The 19,281-nt window shown below is 32.8% G+C and overlaps 1 protein-coding gene across 1 annotated transcript in view; it reads left to right on the forward strand.

Annotated features, from left to right (window-relative positions):
- LOC128983290 (chromatin assembly factor 1 subunit B) overlaps positions 1–15,428 on the forward strand; it is a 45,637-nt gene extending 30,209 nt beyond the window's left edge. Inside the window, exons 6-8 of the mRNA XM_054402534.1 lie at positions 2,263–2,517; positions 8,519–8,746; positions 14,732–15,428. Of these exons, the coding sequence (XP_054258509.1) occupies positions 2,263–2,517; positions 8,519–8,746; positions 14,732–15,374 (1,126 nt within the window). The 3' untranslated portion in view covers positions 15,375–15,428. The remainder of the gene's footprint in view (positions 1–2,262; positions 2,518–8,518; positions 8,747–14,731) is intronic.
- Positions 15,429–19,281: the final 3,853 nt, after the last annotated feature.

The following is a 19,281-nucleotide window of genomic DNA, read 5'->3' on the forward strand; positions in this document are numbered from 1 at the left end:
GATCACGTTTCTGTAACCGCTGCAGTGATGATGTCTAAACGTACGGTACGTGGAAGATTTCATGATAAAAAAAAAAAAAATTTGCTAGTTAGAACTTTTTATTGCTGCATTATTTCTTTACTTGAAAACACCACATTGTTATAATACTACTTTATGACAAAGACAGGGGTTGGTGTAGTATTATTCAGAAAATTAGGTATAAATAATTTGCTATAAAAATTGGTATCGGTATCAAGAATTGAGAATTGATACAGTTTGGTATCAACAACCACTAATTGTTGAAAAAACTAGTCTTGAAAAATCTGGAATTAGTCTTGAAAAGTCTGGAATTAGTCTTGAATTTTATAATGGAAATAAACTAGACACCCTGGATACTTCTCTCGATCTATTATTTTGTCGCTTTTATGTATTTTGTCTCGCACATTGCGAGTCGACATCCACGACCTATGGTGGCAGGTCCGCTGCACGATCTTAGGAGGGTGTTCGGCGAACAAGCGCTCGCCATAGACTGCCTCAAGAACTGACCACTGTCCGCTGGTCTCGGCTTCTCCCCACCACGTCTACGTCAGCGCCCCGAAGTCGCGGCGGCCAAGGCACAAACTAGGCGACTTGACTTGCAGCGGACATGTTGGGCATTGTTGTCAAGCGCGCCCAAGCCTTCGAGGCCTTTAAATAATTAAAACGAACCCCCCTAATAAAATTTGACCATTACAATGTAAACGTCACTATTTATGTAACAATTTACAGTATTTGCTGTTTGGAAATGCATCATCGCTTTGTCATTTGTATTATTTGTTACCAATGAAGCCGCATGACCATACGAAAAAGCCAGCTTCACTACAAGTATATTCCACTACACCTAACATTCGGAAAATATATTATATTGAACACTTAATGTAATTGGTAAGGCTGGGACAACTGAATCCGCATGTCATGGAATCAAAATTATGATAAAAAAAATATTATTTAAAAATTTAGAGGGTTATTCATTGGCAAAGAAGTATGGTATGATGACCAACTTGACAAATGAAAAATAAAACTTAGGCCTACAAAGCTTTAGTGTGGGCCTCCCTTTGAAGTAATAACGTGCCTTCTCAAGAAACAGATATTAAAAAAAAAACTCAGATTTTATCTGCATAACACAAATAAGATCCACTTGTATGATTTTAATACTATTTAAAGATTCTTCCAAAAGCATTCTTTATATTATATTCATCAAAATGAAGATAAACCAGTTGACATAGGAACTATAACTCCTTTGATGGACGGTATAAAAATATGTTATTCATTGAATGATCAACCAACCATATTATGTAACTAACGCAAAAGTCATTATTGTTTCTACACTTATTTATTACTCATTAAACAATGCTAATTGCTCACATTTTTTTATTATTTCACTCTTTTTGTCGCAGTTATTGTCGTAAGCCTTTAAAGCAACTGTCAATTTCGACGGGTTTCACCTAGTATTATGAAATAGGTAACATGCTAAAGCCTACTGTTAGAAGTACTCTATGTATACTCTCAACTGCCTGCCATTTGAGGATAAAATCATATGTTTTATTAATTGTTATGATCTATTTACTTACTTGTTTACTTTTTATCAGTTTTTGTTCTCAACCATGTTGATAAACCATCAAATGTTTTTCATCCCTTTTATTTTGTAAAATCTAATCAATCATACTATTTATCATTAACACCTACCAATATGATTCTGGAAGTAAAAATTATGAAAAGGCAAGTAAAGCAGCTCACTGACATTTCCAGCAACACAGGTTCTTACCACATCAACAAAAATTTGCATTGCACAAACATGTAAATTTTAATTGTTGTTAATACATTCCATTGACAAGTGTGAATAGAAAAATGCCGGATTGCTTCAAATCGAGTTGAATCGAATCGTTGCTTCAAATCAAAAGTTTTTGGCTGCTTCGCACACTCCTACTTATGAAGACTAAAGTCTATGTTTTCAGCCTAAAACGTCATAATACGGTAGTCTATCTGAAAAGTCGGATATTTAATGGACAGTGTCGTATATCAAATTTGGGCCGAATCGGACCCAAATGTTCAGATACCCGCACACCTTTATAATAAATAGCTTATTCCCTACATGGGAAACTTGCTGCTATACAAGTGTAAATGTCTGTTATTCTCTTTAGTTTCTTTCAAGCAAATGAAACTCATACAAAGTCTTAAAACAAGGGTTTTAAAGGTATGTAGTTTCAGTTGTTCAATCTACAAGCTTGACTATTTCCTGTCCAGGGTCTGTCGAGTCTACAATGCTGTGACTCGCAAAGTGCAGTCCAAGATATACAAGGGTCATCTACCAGGCACCTCCCCAGAGCCTGAGTCCAAGCCTGCACACTACTTCCATGATGACACCCTCAAGTCCTTCTTCCGCAGACTTACATTCACTCCTGATGGCCAACTGTTGATAGTTCCCTCAGGACTTGTAGAAGAGCTTGACAAGAAGTCTACACACTGCACCATTTTGTTCCATAGGAATTGTCTCCAAAAGTAAGTGTTCTCATTGATAACGTTGTGTAGAGTAGACTTAAACTATTTTCACGCAAAATATGTGCTTGTTGTCATACTCAAACCAGGGTATCTAGTAGTTGGGAAAATCGGGAATAAGTACTTAATTTCAAAATGGTCTTGAAAAGTTGGAATTTAGTCTTTATTCTGATGTCACATTTGGGAATTTTATAGGGGTCTGCGGGTCAGACTTTTTTGGTTCGGGTCGGGTCGGGCCGATAATTTTGGTCCTCGGGTTTCGGGCCAAAATCGGGTCGGGCCAAAAATTATTAATTACCGGATTTTTTTTCTTTTTTTAACTCCTATCTGTGTTTATAATATTACTTGAAAATAACATATGGAAAAAGATTGTATTTATGTATATTATTTCATGTTCATAACTTATTTACAGCTTAGGAGTTGCCTCAACTGCAAGAAAGAAGAAAATAATTTTTTTTATCAAGCTATTCTTTCCCATTTTCATAACTGTTGAAATATCTAAACAGCTATATTACAACAAGTTTGTAATGGAACTTAATATAAATGGATCAAATCAATTAACCTTATCACAAGTTTAGGGCCTGTGGACTGGCTTCAAGACTGCAAGCAAGAAGAAAATAAAAATTCTATGTTTCCACCATGCAATATGAATCATTCATTCCCTGCCTCCTAACCTCCTAAGTACAAAAATCTCACACTTACAATAGCATTATTAGTTACATCATCATAAATAAAGAATTATCTATTATTGGCATTAGTAGGCCTACAGCTTTACATAGGAATTATTTTTTATAGGGCCTACTAAGCAACATGACAAGTGGAGAACTCATTGAAGAAAAGATATTGTGTAAACTAATTTACTATAAAACTCTAAAACAATAAATAACACACATACATTGTTTATGGTATAGTTATAGTAAAGACTGTAAAAATTGCATATCATGTCATACACAGTTATAGGCACAGTTATAGGTATTGCAAGAGATTAAAATCCTGAAACAACTGATTTTAGCTAATAAATTAAAAGAATTAAAAATCCATAAACTCAAGTCAAACAATATCACAATTATTAGGTACCCGAAAAGGAACTCTTAATATATAGAAAATTATATTAAATCAAGAGAAAAGAAAGTTAAATGCTAATTTGGCAACATAAGCAGACAGCAGAGACATTATAGTGCCCTAATTAGCAACACAACTCAATGTTTTTATACTGTAAGTCAATGTTTTTGAAACTGTAGGGTCTTTTTCTCGGAAGGAAGGGTAGTAGAATGTAAACAAAAAACCATGAATCACTCTCACAGCCGGGCCCGGGGACACTCAAGGTTACAGACCCTCCCCCTCCCCTCCCCCGCCCATATTACACCACCCGGTTGTTCCAATTGCTGACAAAATACAAGTAACAAAACAAGGAAGTAGAGACAAAAAGATATATTTTCTTTATTCAAAAATATAAAACTGTTACAGATAATTTCCAAAGAAATTAATTCATGGTAGTTTGTGTCTTGTAAATATTGTATTGGATCTTAGAAATATATTTTTTGAAGCTCAATCTAACTTAAGAAAAAAATAATTTTACTGATGAAAACTTTCATAAAATTATAAAATATTTAGGCCTAACCTCTTTGTAGACTTGTTGATACTTGATACTTTAAAAAAAAATTAAATGGTGACCAAACAATGCCGAACCAGACGATCAGAAGTGTTGTTTTGTTTTGTTACTGAATGACAAAAAGGACAATAGGAAAATAAAAGAACAAGATACATATCTGTACACTATATCAGATATTTCTTTTGTTTATAATTTATTATGTAAATAAAATACTAAAATATAATTTAAACTAGGTATGGAATAAACAATAAATAATTAAACTGGTACCTCTGGATAAATAGTCTTTCTTTTGACTTAGTTTTCTTTGCACTGTTGCGTCACGGCTTGGCTTTTGTTTTGTCAGTAGACGACTGGCTCTGGCTAGTGACAGTAAGGCAATAATTTCTCTGTTGTGTCTTTGTTCTTAAACGTGAGCAAACTTAATATTTAATTCTAATTTTAACATTTTAATTCCTCTGTAATAATGTATATAAGAGTGTTTCTTTGAAAATTACTTATTATAACTTTAAAAATGGCCTAATAATTATTTTTTTTGGCCCGACCCGATCTTAGCCCGAACAAATCTCTGACCCGACCCGGTCTCTCGGGCAAATCGGGGACCCGCAGACCCCTAGAATTTTATGGACCATGTAAAATATAATCAAACTAGCAACAGTGCCCGTTGTGGTTAAATACAACGGTCTCTAGTAAAATAATGGTTATGATATCCATACACCACTTTACTCACTGATATTAATGATACAGATTAAGCACATAACATTAGAATCACACACTTAACATAAGGAACACACTTTAAACACAAATGCAAATTGTTAACAACAACATTAATCAAAGAAAAATCAATTAGATAACAATATAACAATGAGCTGTTGAATTATTAACACATGTTTCGTATGATTAGAATATGCATACTGGTAAACCAATTATTGCCATCTATAAAAAATATTGGTTTTTCTTTTCCGTGTCAGGTTAGCTCTTCTACCCGACCGATTTTCATAATTTTGGCCTTAAACTAAAACTTATGGACGTACCACAGATTTGCCATCAAGCATCGGCATTCATTTTGACGTATATTTCGAGTTATACACGAACTGCCTCCCTGAACATTTCTTTTAAATTTGTTTTTTTTTTAGTTCGTTTGGCTCTACCACCTGCCCGATTTTTATAATTTTGGTTTTAAAATAAAGCTATGCAAGCACATATTTCACATCAAGCATCATCATTAATTTATCTAATATATTACTCGACAAAAGAATTTAATTTTTTTTTTTTCTTCACTTCAATTAAAGATGTATTCCAGCAGTTCTAATTACATTACCCTAAAAAAAACCTTTAGTGAAATACCAGCTTTCATTTGAGCTATTGATTATTAAGATCGGACTTCCCAAAGCACACTGCTGAACCATGAATCAACAATAATTACAATCGTTTTAGTACTTATCTGCAATCAATGATACGTTACTCTATTTTTATTTAAGTTATTTTATATGTCTTGGTCTTAAAATACTTCAAAGGCTTTCACTTGAGATATTGATGGTTTTAAACAGATAAGTTCAAGATACTATATCGCTCAATCAGAAAATATAAATTTGATTATGTCTTGAATATGGTACTTCATTCTAATTATGTTATTCTAATTATTTTGACCTAAGAACCTTCAGTGAAATACCAGCTTCCATTTTATTTATTGATTATTAAGATCGGACGTACCTAAAGCACACAGCTAAATCACGAACAACACAAATTGTTCAAAAAATAGAGTTATTTATCATCGATTTATATTCAAACGATCTTGCTTGCAACCTCAACAGTAACTGTCGAATTTGACGGGTTTCACCTAGTAAATCTTTAAAAAAATCAAACTTTTATAATTATTTGCAAATCTACACAAATTAGGCTTTCCAATGACCTATTAATTAATAAAATCGGTTCAGTAGAACGGTAGATTTAATTGTACAAAGTTTAACAACAACATCTTTAATTCAGAATTTTCTCACCACTATAAATTGGGAGGTTGCTTAACGTTTTTGCAAATAACTTTGAAACGGTGAGGAAATCGACCAAAGTGGAAGGTGATATTCTGAAAGAAAAGTAAATTTCCTACAAATTACTATTATGTATTTTTTGAAAATACTCAATAAAGGCAACCTAAAGTTGGCTAAAAATATAAACTTGGAAATATAAACTTGGAAAAAATGAGTTTTAAATGTACTATTGTTTATTTTTATTTTTTCACCTTAAATATCTAATAAAATCAAACTTTCATAATTATTTGCAAATCTACACAAATTAGACTTTCCAACGACACATTAAGTAACAAAATCGGTCCGGTAGAAGTCTAGATTTAGTTGTACAAAGTTTAACAAAAATATATCTAATTCAGTATTTTCTCACCACTATAAATTTGGAGATCACTTAGCTTATTGCCAATAACTTTTAATTTAAGGAAAAATCGATGAAAGTGGATGTGATATTCTGAAAGAGAATAAAATTTACTACAGATAACTACTATGCATTTCTTGAAAATACTTAATAAAGGCAGCCAAAAGCTGGCTACAAACAGAATCTTAAAAACAGAAACTTGAAAAAAGCAGTTTTTAATGTATTTTTGTTATTTTTACTTTTTCACCACAAATATTTAATAAAATCATAATTTTATAATTATTTGCAAATCTACATGAGTTAGGCTTTCCAATGACCCATTAATTAACAAATTCGGTCCAGTAGAAGTCCAGATTTAGTTGTACAAAGTTTAACAAAAATATCCCAAACTCAATATTTTCTCATTACTATAAATTCGGAGGTTGCTTAGCTTTTTTGCAAATAACTTTTAAATGGTGAGGAAATCGACCAAAGTGGATGGTAATATTCTGAAAGAGCATAAAATTTCCTACAAATTGATACCATGTACTTCTTGGAAGTACTAAAAAAGGCAGCCAAAAGTAGCACCCAAATAAAAAGTGTGCAAAACACCGTTTTCAATGTATTTCTTATGGAAACATGTTTTTTTAAAAATTTTAACCATAAATCATAACAAAAACAAACTTTCATAATTATTTGCAAATCTACACGACTTAAGCTTTCCAACGACCCATTAATTAATAAAATCGGTCCAGTAGAATTCTAGATTTAGTTGTACAAAGATTTTTAAAACTGAATTATATATAGAACTAGCTGTACCCGCAGGCTTTGCCCCGTTTAACTTCATAAGTATTTGCATGGCTCATTCACGTCCTGGTTGAAGTTCGTTCGCTACGCTCACTCACCTTTAGGTTGGAGCTCGTTCGCTGCGCTCACTTGCCTTCAGGTTAGCTCGTTCGCTACGCTAAATCGCCTCCAGGTTGACGTTCGTTCGCTACGCTCACTCACCTTTTGGTTGGAAATTAGCTGTTGTCATAAATAAAAAAAAAAAATAATAGTGCTGCACCCTGTTGGTAATCCTTGTAACTTTTATGCTATTGAACATCATAGAACAGAACCAACTTGTTAAATTGGAACAGCTGTTAAGATTCATTAATTCCTTTTAAATATGAAAAACCATAAGGTTAACATGGGGAACTACAGAGCCACTGGGGCGGAGCCCGAAAGGATTTTTGGGATAGTAATATGCTTTAATGTTAATCGGGAATGTGAGCTATCATCATGCCAAATTTCAGCCCAATCCGTCCAGTAGTTTATGCGTGATTGAGCAACACACACACACACAAACACACACACAAACTCACAAACTTTCAGATTTATAATATTAGTAAGATAGATACTCACGATCTTGCCACGATCACAGTAGACAAGGGTCACCTTTCCGTGACCGTGAGAGACGATGCGGGACGACGGCTGCGAGGAGATGTTCATGAATTTGCCAGGATCGTGTAAGACGGCGATGATGTTTGAGTGACCGGAGGAGCCGTTGATGATGTCTAGATGGCTGCAGGAGATAATCAGAATTTTTCCGTGATTGCGGGAGACAATGATAATGTTCACATAATCGTGAGAGATATTCATGATTTTGATATGATTAAAAATTGTATTCCAATGTATGATGGTTTTTGTTTAGATATCTCTTTTTTATGCTTATTAATTTGGAAATTACATCGGTTTCTTGTGTTGTAATTATGATTATCAAAGTTTCTATTAAATGTTGAAATGTTACATTTAACATGAAGAACCGTTTTGTAAATATAAAAGCTATAAACAGTCATGATACCCAACCCAATGTGTGAACCTCCTTATTTGGATACAAAAGGACTATATTTTGTGTGTGCAATGTTTATGGACATTCAAATCAAGATTTATTATTAGTGTCTGCAGACTCACAACACAAAGTGGTACACCTAAATTCTGCACAGTGATGGTTTTTGGTAACATGTTTAACATCTGTTTGTTATTTTACAGGCCAATAGCATTCCTGCCTTCCTTGAGTCAGTATAGTGTGGCAGTGTCTTGTTGTCCTGTGTTCTTCACCTTACGACAGATGGACTTTGCCCCACTGTTCCAGCTGCCTTATCGCATTGTCATCGCTGTTGCTACACAGTCCAATGTCATGCTCTATGACACACAACATGCAGCTCCTTTTGCATTAATCACCAACATTCACTACACTCGCCTCACTGATCTTTCTTGGTAATTATGAAATTTCCTGTTACATCCTAAATATCTATCTCTACTTATTGCTTATTATTTATTTTATAACTATTATCAGCTGGTTATAATGTTTACTTCTCCACTTTGCTTTTAATTTGTGCGGAATAAAGTTGGTTAAAACTGTACTTTGATGAATACATTTAATTTGTTCTAATAACATACAGAACATTTCCTACTATTCAATCAATTTACAAAAGGTGGCTGTGATGAAAGTACCGGGTGTCCCAAAAAGAATGGATCAAAAGTAAAATGACATGAACACTTTATTCTTTAGTGGGGAGGCGAATGGCCAAAATTCCAAAGTTGGCTCACCCCGAAAGGTAACCGATGAACACTATGCTAGATGATATTATATAGTAGTAGAGATGATATTTTGACCGGTGTTCACTCTGTATGAGTGGGACTCTCTTTTCTGGACGCCATTTTCCAAAATGGCGGATGTCACTGTTTGATCTTTGTATAACTCGAGCAAAAATGATCCGATTTTGATGAAATTTGGTATAAACGTTCATACATTTATTCAAATGAGTTCGCGAATCAGCATGATCGGACCATGGGAGTGGGGGTTTATGGGGGGTTTTATGGGGTAAAAATGGGATTTTCTTATTTTTTGCCCCCAAAGCACAGAATTATCCAATTTCTCTCTAAACCATTTTAAAGAACTTAAAAAAACAAATAATTTAGTATATTAAAGTTTTTATGTACCCTTATTGGTTACGGAGAAAATTCAAAAAAGTGTTAATTTAAAATTCCCATGTTATTCTTATGGAGGATATTGTCAACTCTTGTAGTTTGCTTGTTTATGGATATATTTTGATCAAACTTGGTAAACTTATTTATTTATACTAAGCTATTAATATTCTACTAACTTTCACACTTTATTAGCCTCCCTGTAGCAGCAAACCTAGGTACTCGTTAAGCCTAATGCTATTTCAATTCAACTAATTTAAAAACAAATCAGGCAAATGGAAATTCGCTTAGTCTGCAGGTTTTCTATGATGGGGGTATTTATTCTTGACATTTCTTCCTAAACCTACTGGTTCAGGAGATTTAAAAAGCAGTTAGTTAAAGTTAGGATTTCCTCAATGATAAATACATTGATCCGTTTTAACTGTCACCCTAATGTATCCCGTTGGGCCGTCGCACTTTTCTATATATACAATTTATCTTCTATTTTAAAAATAATGGACATTATGAAATACATATTCTTACATTTCTCTAGAGAACATCCACACACTTTGAGACATACAAACAGCTCGTTCAGTGCGGATGTACTACAGATTGTTCTCGATCTAAGTGTGTGTGTACAATAAACAAGCTACCATGTCTCAAAGTGTGTGGATGTTCTCTAGAGAAATGTAAAAATATATATTCAAATCAGGACAATGAGGAGGAAATAGTATAACTCTTGAATATATATTCTCTTAAATGTATACTAAAAGGTGAGTTAGACCCTGCACAAAGAACCTTTTAATAGTGTTTTCATGTTTAATGAGAAGAAATATCATTATTGATGTTTAAAGAAATATTGTTGTAATAACTGATAATAATTAAATAAAAGTTAATTTAATGTCTGATTTTATTGGGGTCCATTATTTTTAAAATAGAAGATAAATTGTATATATAGAAAAGTCAGGGTGTCTACCAACCGGGAAATCCGGGAAAACCGGGAATTGTACTTAAATTTTTACTGGCCATGAAATGTACGGGAATTGTCCTTAAATGCCAGACAATGTCCTTAAATTTTTAATGGGCCATAATTTTATTGATCGCTAGTTGGTTAGGAGCACATAAAAGGTTTATCAGATGTTTGTTTACATTTTCATAATTTATTACTAGAGTAATTATGCAATAAAAATCCCATTAACAATCTCAAACCCATTAATATTTTATCACGACAATCAAGTGTCAAGTCAAGTACTTCCAAGAACTGTTGACTCAGCAGCTAGCTCATAAAAGTTGTATCACTTTTATTCCTTTACAACTTCTTTTTTTATTACTAGGGTAATTATTATTAGATCCCAAACCTATTTTATCGTGAAAATAATAGCTTTATAATGGCTGTTAAATTTCACTTCTTACTTGTACTTTCGGCTTGAAGATTCAATTTGCCGCGGCCAGTGCCTAGTGCCATAAAACTGTTTATGGTTTCATATTAAACATGTAAATAATCTACAGTCTTATTTTGTAAGTTAACCCCTTTTTTATGGACATTTTATCTTTCAATTGACAAAACCACAAGCATTGTTGTTTGCATTAATGTTTTATCACTATGTAGGCCTGCTTGGTTTCAAATTATGTCATTGCATTTTCTGTATCTTTGTCTTATATTGTTGGCTATTCAAGTTTCAATGTTTTTTGTTTCCCATATATTTATTTATTGATTTGTATGCTTTAAGCAATAAAAATCTTATGAACTAGAATGATGATAGTAACTTTGCTGCTATTATAACCTGTTTGTTACTCAGTTTATATAGGCCCTCATAAATAATTAGGTTTAGGCCTGGGTATTTTGATTCTTGAAAGAGCTGTAAAATATATTAAGAAAATGTAATTGAGCCTAAGATAAACTACTAATGATTGCTATGTGTCGATATTAACTTTGCAAATGAAAATACAATAATCTTACTCTGTGCTTATTGCTTATTAATAGCCGCTTACCATACCTTGATTTTGTACTAAGAATTGAGTAACAATATGCATTAAAGATTTTTTTCAAAAGTAGTCGAGAACCTAACGTTGTGCCAGGGCGAATCATGCCAAATTAATCCGCCTGGATCGGATAAGCTATGTTATGAAGTTTACGTGACGGATGGAGATATTTGTCGCTATCGCAGGAGACGATGATTGCGTTTCTCTGTTACGCTATAAAAGCTTTACCTAAAGTAGCCTATAGGTAGGCCTATGTTTGTTTACTTTCAATAAATTTCTATTTTGTAATTTTTAACTCTTATCTATTATTATTTACTTTTCTCTCTGGTACAACTACAGTGAATAACAAGATTAATACAGTTTGACAAATCAGGAAAATTATTTGGTAGGCCTAATGACACCGACAAAGGTTACGGCAAAGTGTCCTTAAATGTACGGGAATTGTCCATGAATTTTTTATCCAGAATGTAGTAGACACCCTGAAAGTGCGACGGCCCAACGGGATACATTAGGGTGACAGTTAAAACGGATCAATGTATTTATCATTGAGGAAATCCTAACTTTAACTAACTGCTTTTTAAATCTCCTGAACCAGTAGGTTTAGGAAGAAATGTCAAGAATAAATACCCCCATCATAGAAAACCTGCAGACTAAGCGAATTTCCATTTGCCTGATTTGTTTTTAAATTAGTTGAATTGAAATAGCATTAGGTTTAACGAGTACCTAGGTTTGCTGCTACAGGGAGGCTAATAAAGTGTGAAAGTTAGTAGAATATTAATAGCTTAGTATAAATAAATAAGATTACCAAGTTTGATCAAAATATATCCATAAACAAGCAAACTACAAGAGTTGACAATATCCTCCATAAGAATAACATGGGAATTTTAAATTAACACTTTTTTGAATTTTCTCCGTAACCAATAAGGGTACATAAAAACTTTAATATACTAAATTATTTGTTTTTTTAAGTTCTTTAAAATGGTTTAGAGAGAAATTGGATAATTCTGTGCTTTGGGGGCAAAAAAAAGAAAATCCCATTTTTACCCCATAAAACCCCCCATAAACCCCCACTCCCATGGTCCGATCATGCTGATTCGCGAACTCATTTGAATAAATGTATGTTTAAACGTTTATACCAAATTTCATCAAAATCGGATAATTTTTGCTCGAGTTATACAAAGATCAAACAGTGACATCCGCCATTTTGGAAAATGGCGTCCAGAAAAGAGAGTCCCACTCATACAGAGTGAACACCGGTCAAAATATCATCTCTACTACTATATAATATCATCTAGCATAGTGTTCACCGGTTACCTTTCGGGGTGAGCCAACTTTGTTATTTTACATATTTTACTATATTTGCCTCCCCACTACTTAAAGATGAAAAGTTAACTTTATATAGATTTTATTTCTTAACATTTTAAAGTTTCCCTGACATGATTTCACCGCCTAACCTCAACATGTATTCTGTTGTTCGCTCGGAGAAAGTCAAGGCGGTGTTCAAGCTCAGACCACACATTGTGTCGCATTTCATTGGATATTTTTCCAAAGGCTTCCCTTATCTTTGCTTTGAGTTCATCTAAGTTTGAGATCGGCAAGTTATACACTTGATCTTCCACAAATCCCCATACAAAAAATCACAAGGCGTAATCTAGGAGATATAGGAGACCACCATATGGGACCGCCGCGACCAATCCAACTGGGAAGGTTTCATCTGTCTGGCCGATGTTTCCAGAATCCTTAAACTGCTTGTACCATAATGGATGCTCCATACTGTTTCTGGGTGGTGAATTTACATTGTATACAGTGCGAAATCTTCGTTTTACCTTAACCACTGATTTAGTCTCAATGAACCCCTCAAGACGCTGTGCTTTTAACTGCACATTCATAATGCAACTGTGTGGTTTGTTTATGTTTTTAAAATTCAAGCGAGCTCACAACAATGGACAGCTGATTTTTGTTGAATCATACTAAAAAAAAAACTTAAAGATGTCAGCTTTAAAATAAGCCATACTTGACTTTCCTACGATCCTTAATAACACGTAAGCTGTGGATTTGATCCATTCTTTTTGGGACACGGTGTAAATTATATGAGTGTATATTTCTTGAGTTTCGTCAGGTAACATTAGTTTAAATAATTAAATTGTGAATTAATTATCTAACTACACTTTGAAATTTATTTACCCCTAACTAAACTCAGTACATATGCTGTTGCCGTTGCCATATTGTACATTACTATAGGTACCATATGAAAAACTTAAGCAATTTGATGATAAACAAACAGTCAACAATTTATTGGATTTCAGCAGGAAATGTAATAATTAGTGATGGGTCAGTAAAAAAGGTTGCGCACCTACGAAAAGCAATTCAATAGCAGCCAACTCGATCCAGACAAAAAATGCTCAAAAAAGAGTAGGCCGATAGAGGAAAATGTTTGAAATACAATTTTTGACCTTGTAACTTTGGACTAGTTTGGAGGTGGACATATTAACAGTCCCCGCCCATAGCCTTTGAGCCAAGGAGGAGATGGAGCTCAAAGGTACCAATTTTTTGTTGTTTGCTGAAATCTAAAAAATTGTGTGTCCTATCAAAATTACTACCCGTACCAAAATGAAAGCTTATTAAATTGATAACAAGTGTTATTCAATTCTTTGCTCTGAAGAGTTTGTCCTCTTTTTGTGACATCAAAACATTGCAATCAATGTATTTTTCAATGGTCCATAACCATATTGGGTATGTTCTTGAAGTATATGGAGCTTCTTGATCAGCATTGTACGTGTTATTAAATTTACGGAAAGTAAATAAAAGAAACGTCTTATAACACTTAAAACATATATTTACGCTTATACTGTTACTCACAAGACGGTAAATATACAAAAACGATGGTACCATCGTTTTTGTATATTTACCGTCTTGTGAGTAACAGTATAAGCGTAAATATATGTTTTAAGTGTTATAAGACGTTTCTTTTATTTACTTTCCGTATATGGAGCAACATCAAATTTTAACCACCAAAAAATTTACATCTTCAAAAATAAAAGATCAATGGTTAAATTGGATTTTGATGCACACTGTAAAAAACATTTTATTGAGTTGGGTATCATGACTGTTTATAGCTTTTATATTTACAAAACTGTTCTTCATGTTAAACGTAACATTTCAACATTTAATAGAAACTTTGATAATCATAATTACAACACAAGAAACCGATGTAATTTCCAATTAGTTTCATTGGCCATACTTGTGCTGCTCGTTAGTAATTTACTATTCCACTATTTAAATGAAAATTCAAATACTTTCTTATTGTTGTAGGTCAAGTGATGGAAGAGTGCTAGTTGTTTCATCATCTGACGGATACTGTTCAATAATTACATTTGCTGAGAATGAACTTGGCACAATATACACAAAAGAGGACAACCAAACACCAGAAAATGAGCTGACAAAATCCCAGGACAACACACTGAAAACACCATTGCAGAAAAGTGATGTTCCATTGAACCTTACAGAAGAAGCAAACATGTGTTTTGAAGCAAAAGGAAAAATTGAAACCAAGCTAGATGATAGTAAGAGTAAAATCCCTTCCAAAGATAAGGAGACTCCAATGGACATTGATGAATTCAGTTTAGTTTATGAGGGAACGATAACTGAGCCAGCGTTAGAATCAAAATCCTACGATTCAAACAAAGTGAAAGAAGGAGAAAATCTGGTAGTTGAATCTGAAAGTAGCACAAAAGAAAAGGCCAAAGACTGCCATGATCTACCAGTTAGTAACCCCATTGAGGAAGAATCTCCCAAAAAAAACTGCGAACCTACAAAGACTATGCAAGAGGAAGCATTAACTTCTCCTAAGTCTGGAGTCAATATCACTCCTGGTAACACTAATAAGAAGACACCTCGCCGAGTCCAACTTATCACGCTATCTAGTCCTAAGAGTAGGAAAAAGCTGCTTGAATAGTTTGTATATTCTTCTGTGTATATATTCTGATAAAATGTATATGGTTTTTTACAATTTTAGTATTACCTCATTTAAATCCTTAATTCAATATAATATAATACTACATTGTACAAGCGAATAGTATTATCAAAGTTACAAATCTTGCTAAAGTTAGTTATGTGATGATCTCATCATGACTTTAACTCCTCTTGAGTGTATATTTTCTAAATTATTTTCAATGAGAAATTTTCTTTGTAAAATTTGTTTAGTAAAGTTTCTGTATCAAGAGTCAAGAGATTTATTGGTCTAAGAACACAAAATTTACAGTGCATACAACCTTGTCAAGTACAATTATTAAAATAATAAAATTAAATATCACAGATTTTAAAATATGAATAACAATAACATAGCTACCTACAAAAACAATTAACAGTATCACAGATTCAAACATCTTTCATAATACTCCTTAATACAGTAGGAAGGATTGTTGACTAGCAAAAGGTGAATGGCTTTTTTAAAACTAGGAAAAGGCAAACATCTTATATCTAAAGGCAAATGGTTTAAAAGTCTAACACCACACATGAATGGCTTCTTAAAGTTTTAGCTAACTTAGCTTGATCAATATGAACATTTCTACTACTTCTAGTGTTATATGAATGGATGTATTTATTAAAAAACAAGACTTGATTAATTTGATTTTATAAATAACAATAACCTAAAAATGTACAAACAGATAACAGTCATAACACCAGTTTCAGTAAAAAGAGGTTTACATTGAGTTTTTTTCTTTGAGTTTGTTACTATCCTAATAGCTTTCTTTTGCAACAACAAAACATCAGTTACCCTAACAGAATTTCCCCATAAAATAATACCATAGTCTTAGTCTAACAAAGAATGAAACCAAGCATAATAAACAGAGAATAAATAAGTAACAGGAACGTAAAATTTTAAAGTTTTTAACAAATATACAACTTTTGACAATTTACTGCAAACTAAATCTATTTGGCTATTCCAAGTTAAGTTACAATCTATTTGCACCCCTAGTAACTTAACAAATTCATCTGAATAAGCAAGTCTACTATTTAAGGAGTATATTGCCTTTTGTGTTTTTGATTCATTAAGTTTAAAACCATTAGCTCTGAACCATGTAACAGCCAGATTCAGAGTTTCATCAGCAATACCATTCACAGTTGGCAAATCTTTACTGACTGTAAGGAAAGATGTGTCGTCAGCAAACATGATGGTTTTCGATGACTTAATAGTAGACGGCAGATCATTTACCATGACAAGGAATAAAATAGGCCCTAACACAGAACCTTGTGGTACACCAAATTTGACATGAGAAGCAGATATCACTGTTCCATCTCAAACTCAAACTCTTTATTTGCCATAAAAAAATAACAAATTTGAGCATAGCTCATGTAACAGATGGCATGTCAATTATAACTAGAGTGTAAATTAATTATTAAAAAATCAAATATATTGTGGATAAGATATAGTCTAACAAAAATTAAAACATTTACAGTACAACCCCTGATTCAGACAGATGAGCTTATTAAAAAAAAATCGTCCACTTTATAAGGACATGTTGTAGCTAGATGAGTTTCCAGTTTTTTTTAATGTTTTAGTTTATTTTTTATTTTTTCATCTCTGGTGGAAGGTGATTAAACAGTTTAATTGCCATGTAATATGGACCCTTCTCCAAAAGTGACAATCTATGTTTAGGGTACTGCTGAGTGTCTATGTTTCTTGTACCCTGAGTCCCCAGACTGTTTTTCGAAAAATATTGTTGATTTTTTTTTAAAGAATTTCAGAACTTCCAAAATATAAAGCTGATACAGTTAATAGTTTAGAATTTTTGAAATATTGTTTACATGATTATCTAAATTTTAGTTTAAACATTGCTCGAATGGCATCTTTTTGTAAATTGAATATCTTGTCAATTACTGATGTTCCACCCCAAAGGATGATGCTGTACCTAACAATTAATTGATAAAAAATAACCATGATAAACCTGAAGACATGTCTTTATAATATCTGAAGTATTGGCAATAATTCTAATAGCATGAAGAGATTTATTAAGTTTTTTTTTGTACGGCCTGAATTTGATCATGCCATTTTAAGTTGTCCTGAAGTGTAAAATATAAAAAGTTCACACTAAGGGAATTTTCACAAAGTTCTTCACTTGGCATGACGAATTCCTCATTTATTTGTTTGTTTCTATTGTTAGAAGTGAAAGCTAAGATTTTTGTTTTGGAGCAATTCAAACTAAGACAGTTTTTGGATAGCCAGTCAGATATTTCTTGGAGAGTATTTAAAAGCTTTAATTTTGTTATTCGTTTGTTTCGACACATAATTATTGCTGTCGTCTGCAAAAAGATAAAGTGGAGTATTAATGTTGGTTGGCAAATCATTAATGTACAACAGAAACAATACTGGCCATAAAATAGATCCCTGAGGCACGCCACAGACAACCTCCCTCCAAGTTGAGAAGTTAGCAATTCTGTCATCATCGAACATTTTAACTTTAACTCTTTGGAATCGTTTTGTAAGATAAGATTCAAACAGTTCACGTGCTATGCCTCTAAATCCATAGTAACTCATTTTGGTCAGCAGCAGTTCTTGGCTGACACAATCAAGTCTTGGACAAATCACAGAAAACTCAAAATGTTGTCTGCGATTCATCCAAGGCCCTCAACAAGTCACTCACCAACTCAAATACTGCCATCTGGGTTTATTTTCCTTGTCTAAAACCAAATTGTTTCTCGTTAATAAGATTATACTTTTCTAAATGAGTGACTATTTGATTTAATATAATCTTCTCTAACATTTTTGAAAATGATGGAAGCAGTGCTACTGGTCTATAGTTATCTTTATCTAAACTTTTATTACAGTTTTTCTTATAAATTGGAAAAATGTTGGAAAATTTTAGTTTGTCAGGAAAAACTCCAGTATACAATATTTGAGATGTGCAGTAATGGAGTCAAAATTATACTACTAATTTCTTTAATTAATGAAACTGGGATTTCATCCCACCCAGATGACTGTTTAGCTGACAAGCTTGCTATGGTCTTAATCATATCTCTTTTTGTGATTGGACTAAATGAAAAAGTTAAGCTTTGTACCTTTGCATTATTTAAGTAATTTATTGCTTCCTGAACTGAACCCCCGATGGAAGACTGTTGCCCCACACTACTAAAATGCAGTCATTAAAAACCTCAGCTATATCTCATGGACCCTTTACAATGTTATTGTCACCAATTAACAACTCATTACAATGAAAACCATCTGATATAAATCCAGGCTCTTTCCTAACTACTTGCCATGTTGTTTTTGCAATATTATTGGAATGCTTGATTTTTGAAGATATACTTTTTTTCTGCAAATACAAGTTTTGTAAAGATCTTTTTGTAGTTTTTATAGTACAATTGAAAACTTGGGTCAGAAGTCTGCTTATATTTTTTTATGGAGTTCTTTATTATTCCTACTTGAGATTTTTAATCCTTTTGTCATCCAGTCACTCCCATATTTATACTTTTTATTTGAAGTAAATGTTCTAGTTTGAAAACATTGCAGAAACAAATCATAGAATACTGAGAAAAAACTTTTATAAGCTTCATTACTATCCACCGAAGACAAACACATAGACCAGTCCTCCTTACTTAACAGATTAGAAAAATGTTCAATTCTTTTCTTAGAAGTTAACAATCTACAGTAGTTGAAATAATTTCCTTCTTAGTAACTATACTAATAGTCATAGGCTATTTGTTTTTTAACGTTCATAATGTTTTTGGTTATATGATGTTGCATACAGTTTCATTTATTAAACACCATTAAAAACGTAAATAGTATATTTCATAAGAGTAGAAAGTGATTCATTACATATTTGAGACCATGTTTGAAGTGTGAGATTTATCGAGCACTTTAA

The sequence above is a fragment of the Macrosteles quadrilineatus genome, unplaced genomic scaffold, assembly GCF_028750875.1.
Source record: "Macrosteles quadrilineatus isolate MER2022 unplaced genomic scaffold, UCM_ALF_1.0 Scaffold_1__1_contigs__length_201487025, whole genome shotgun sequence".
Lineage (NCBI taxonomy): Eukaryota > Metazoa > Arthropoda > Insecta > Hemiptera > Cicadellidae > Macrosteles > Macrosteles quadrilineatus.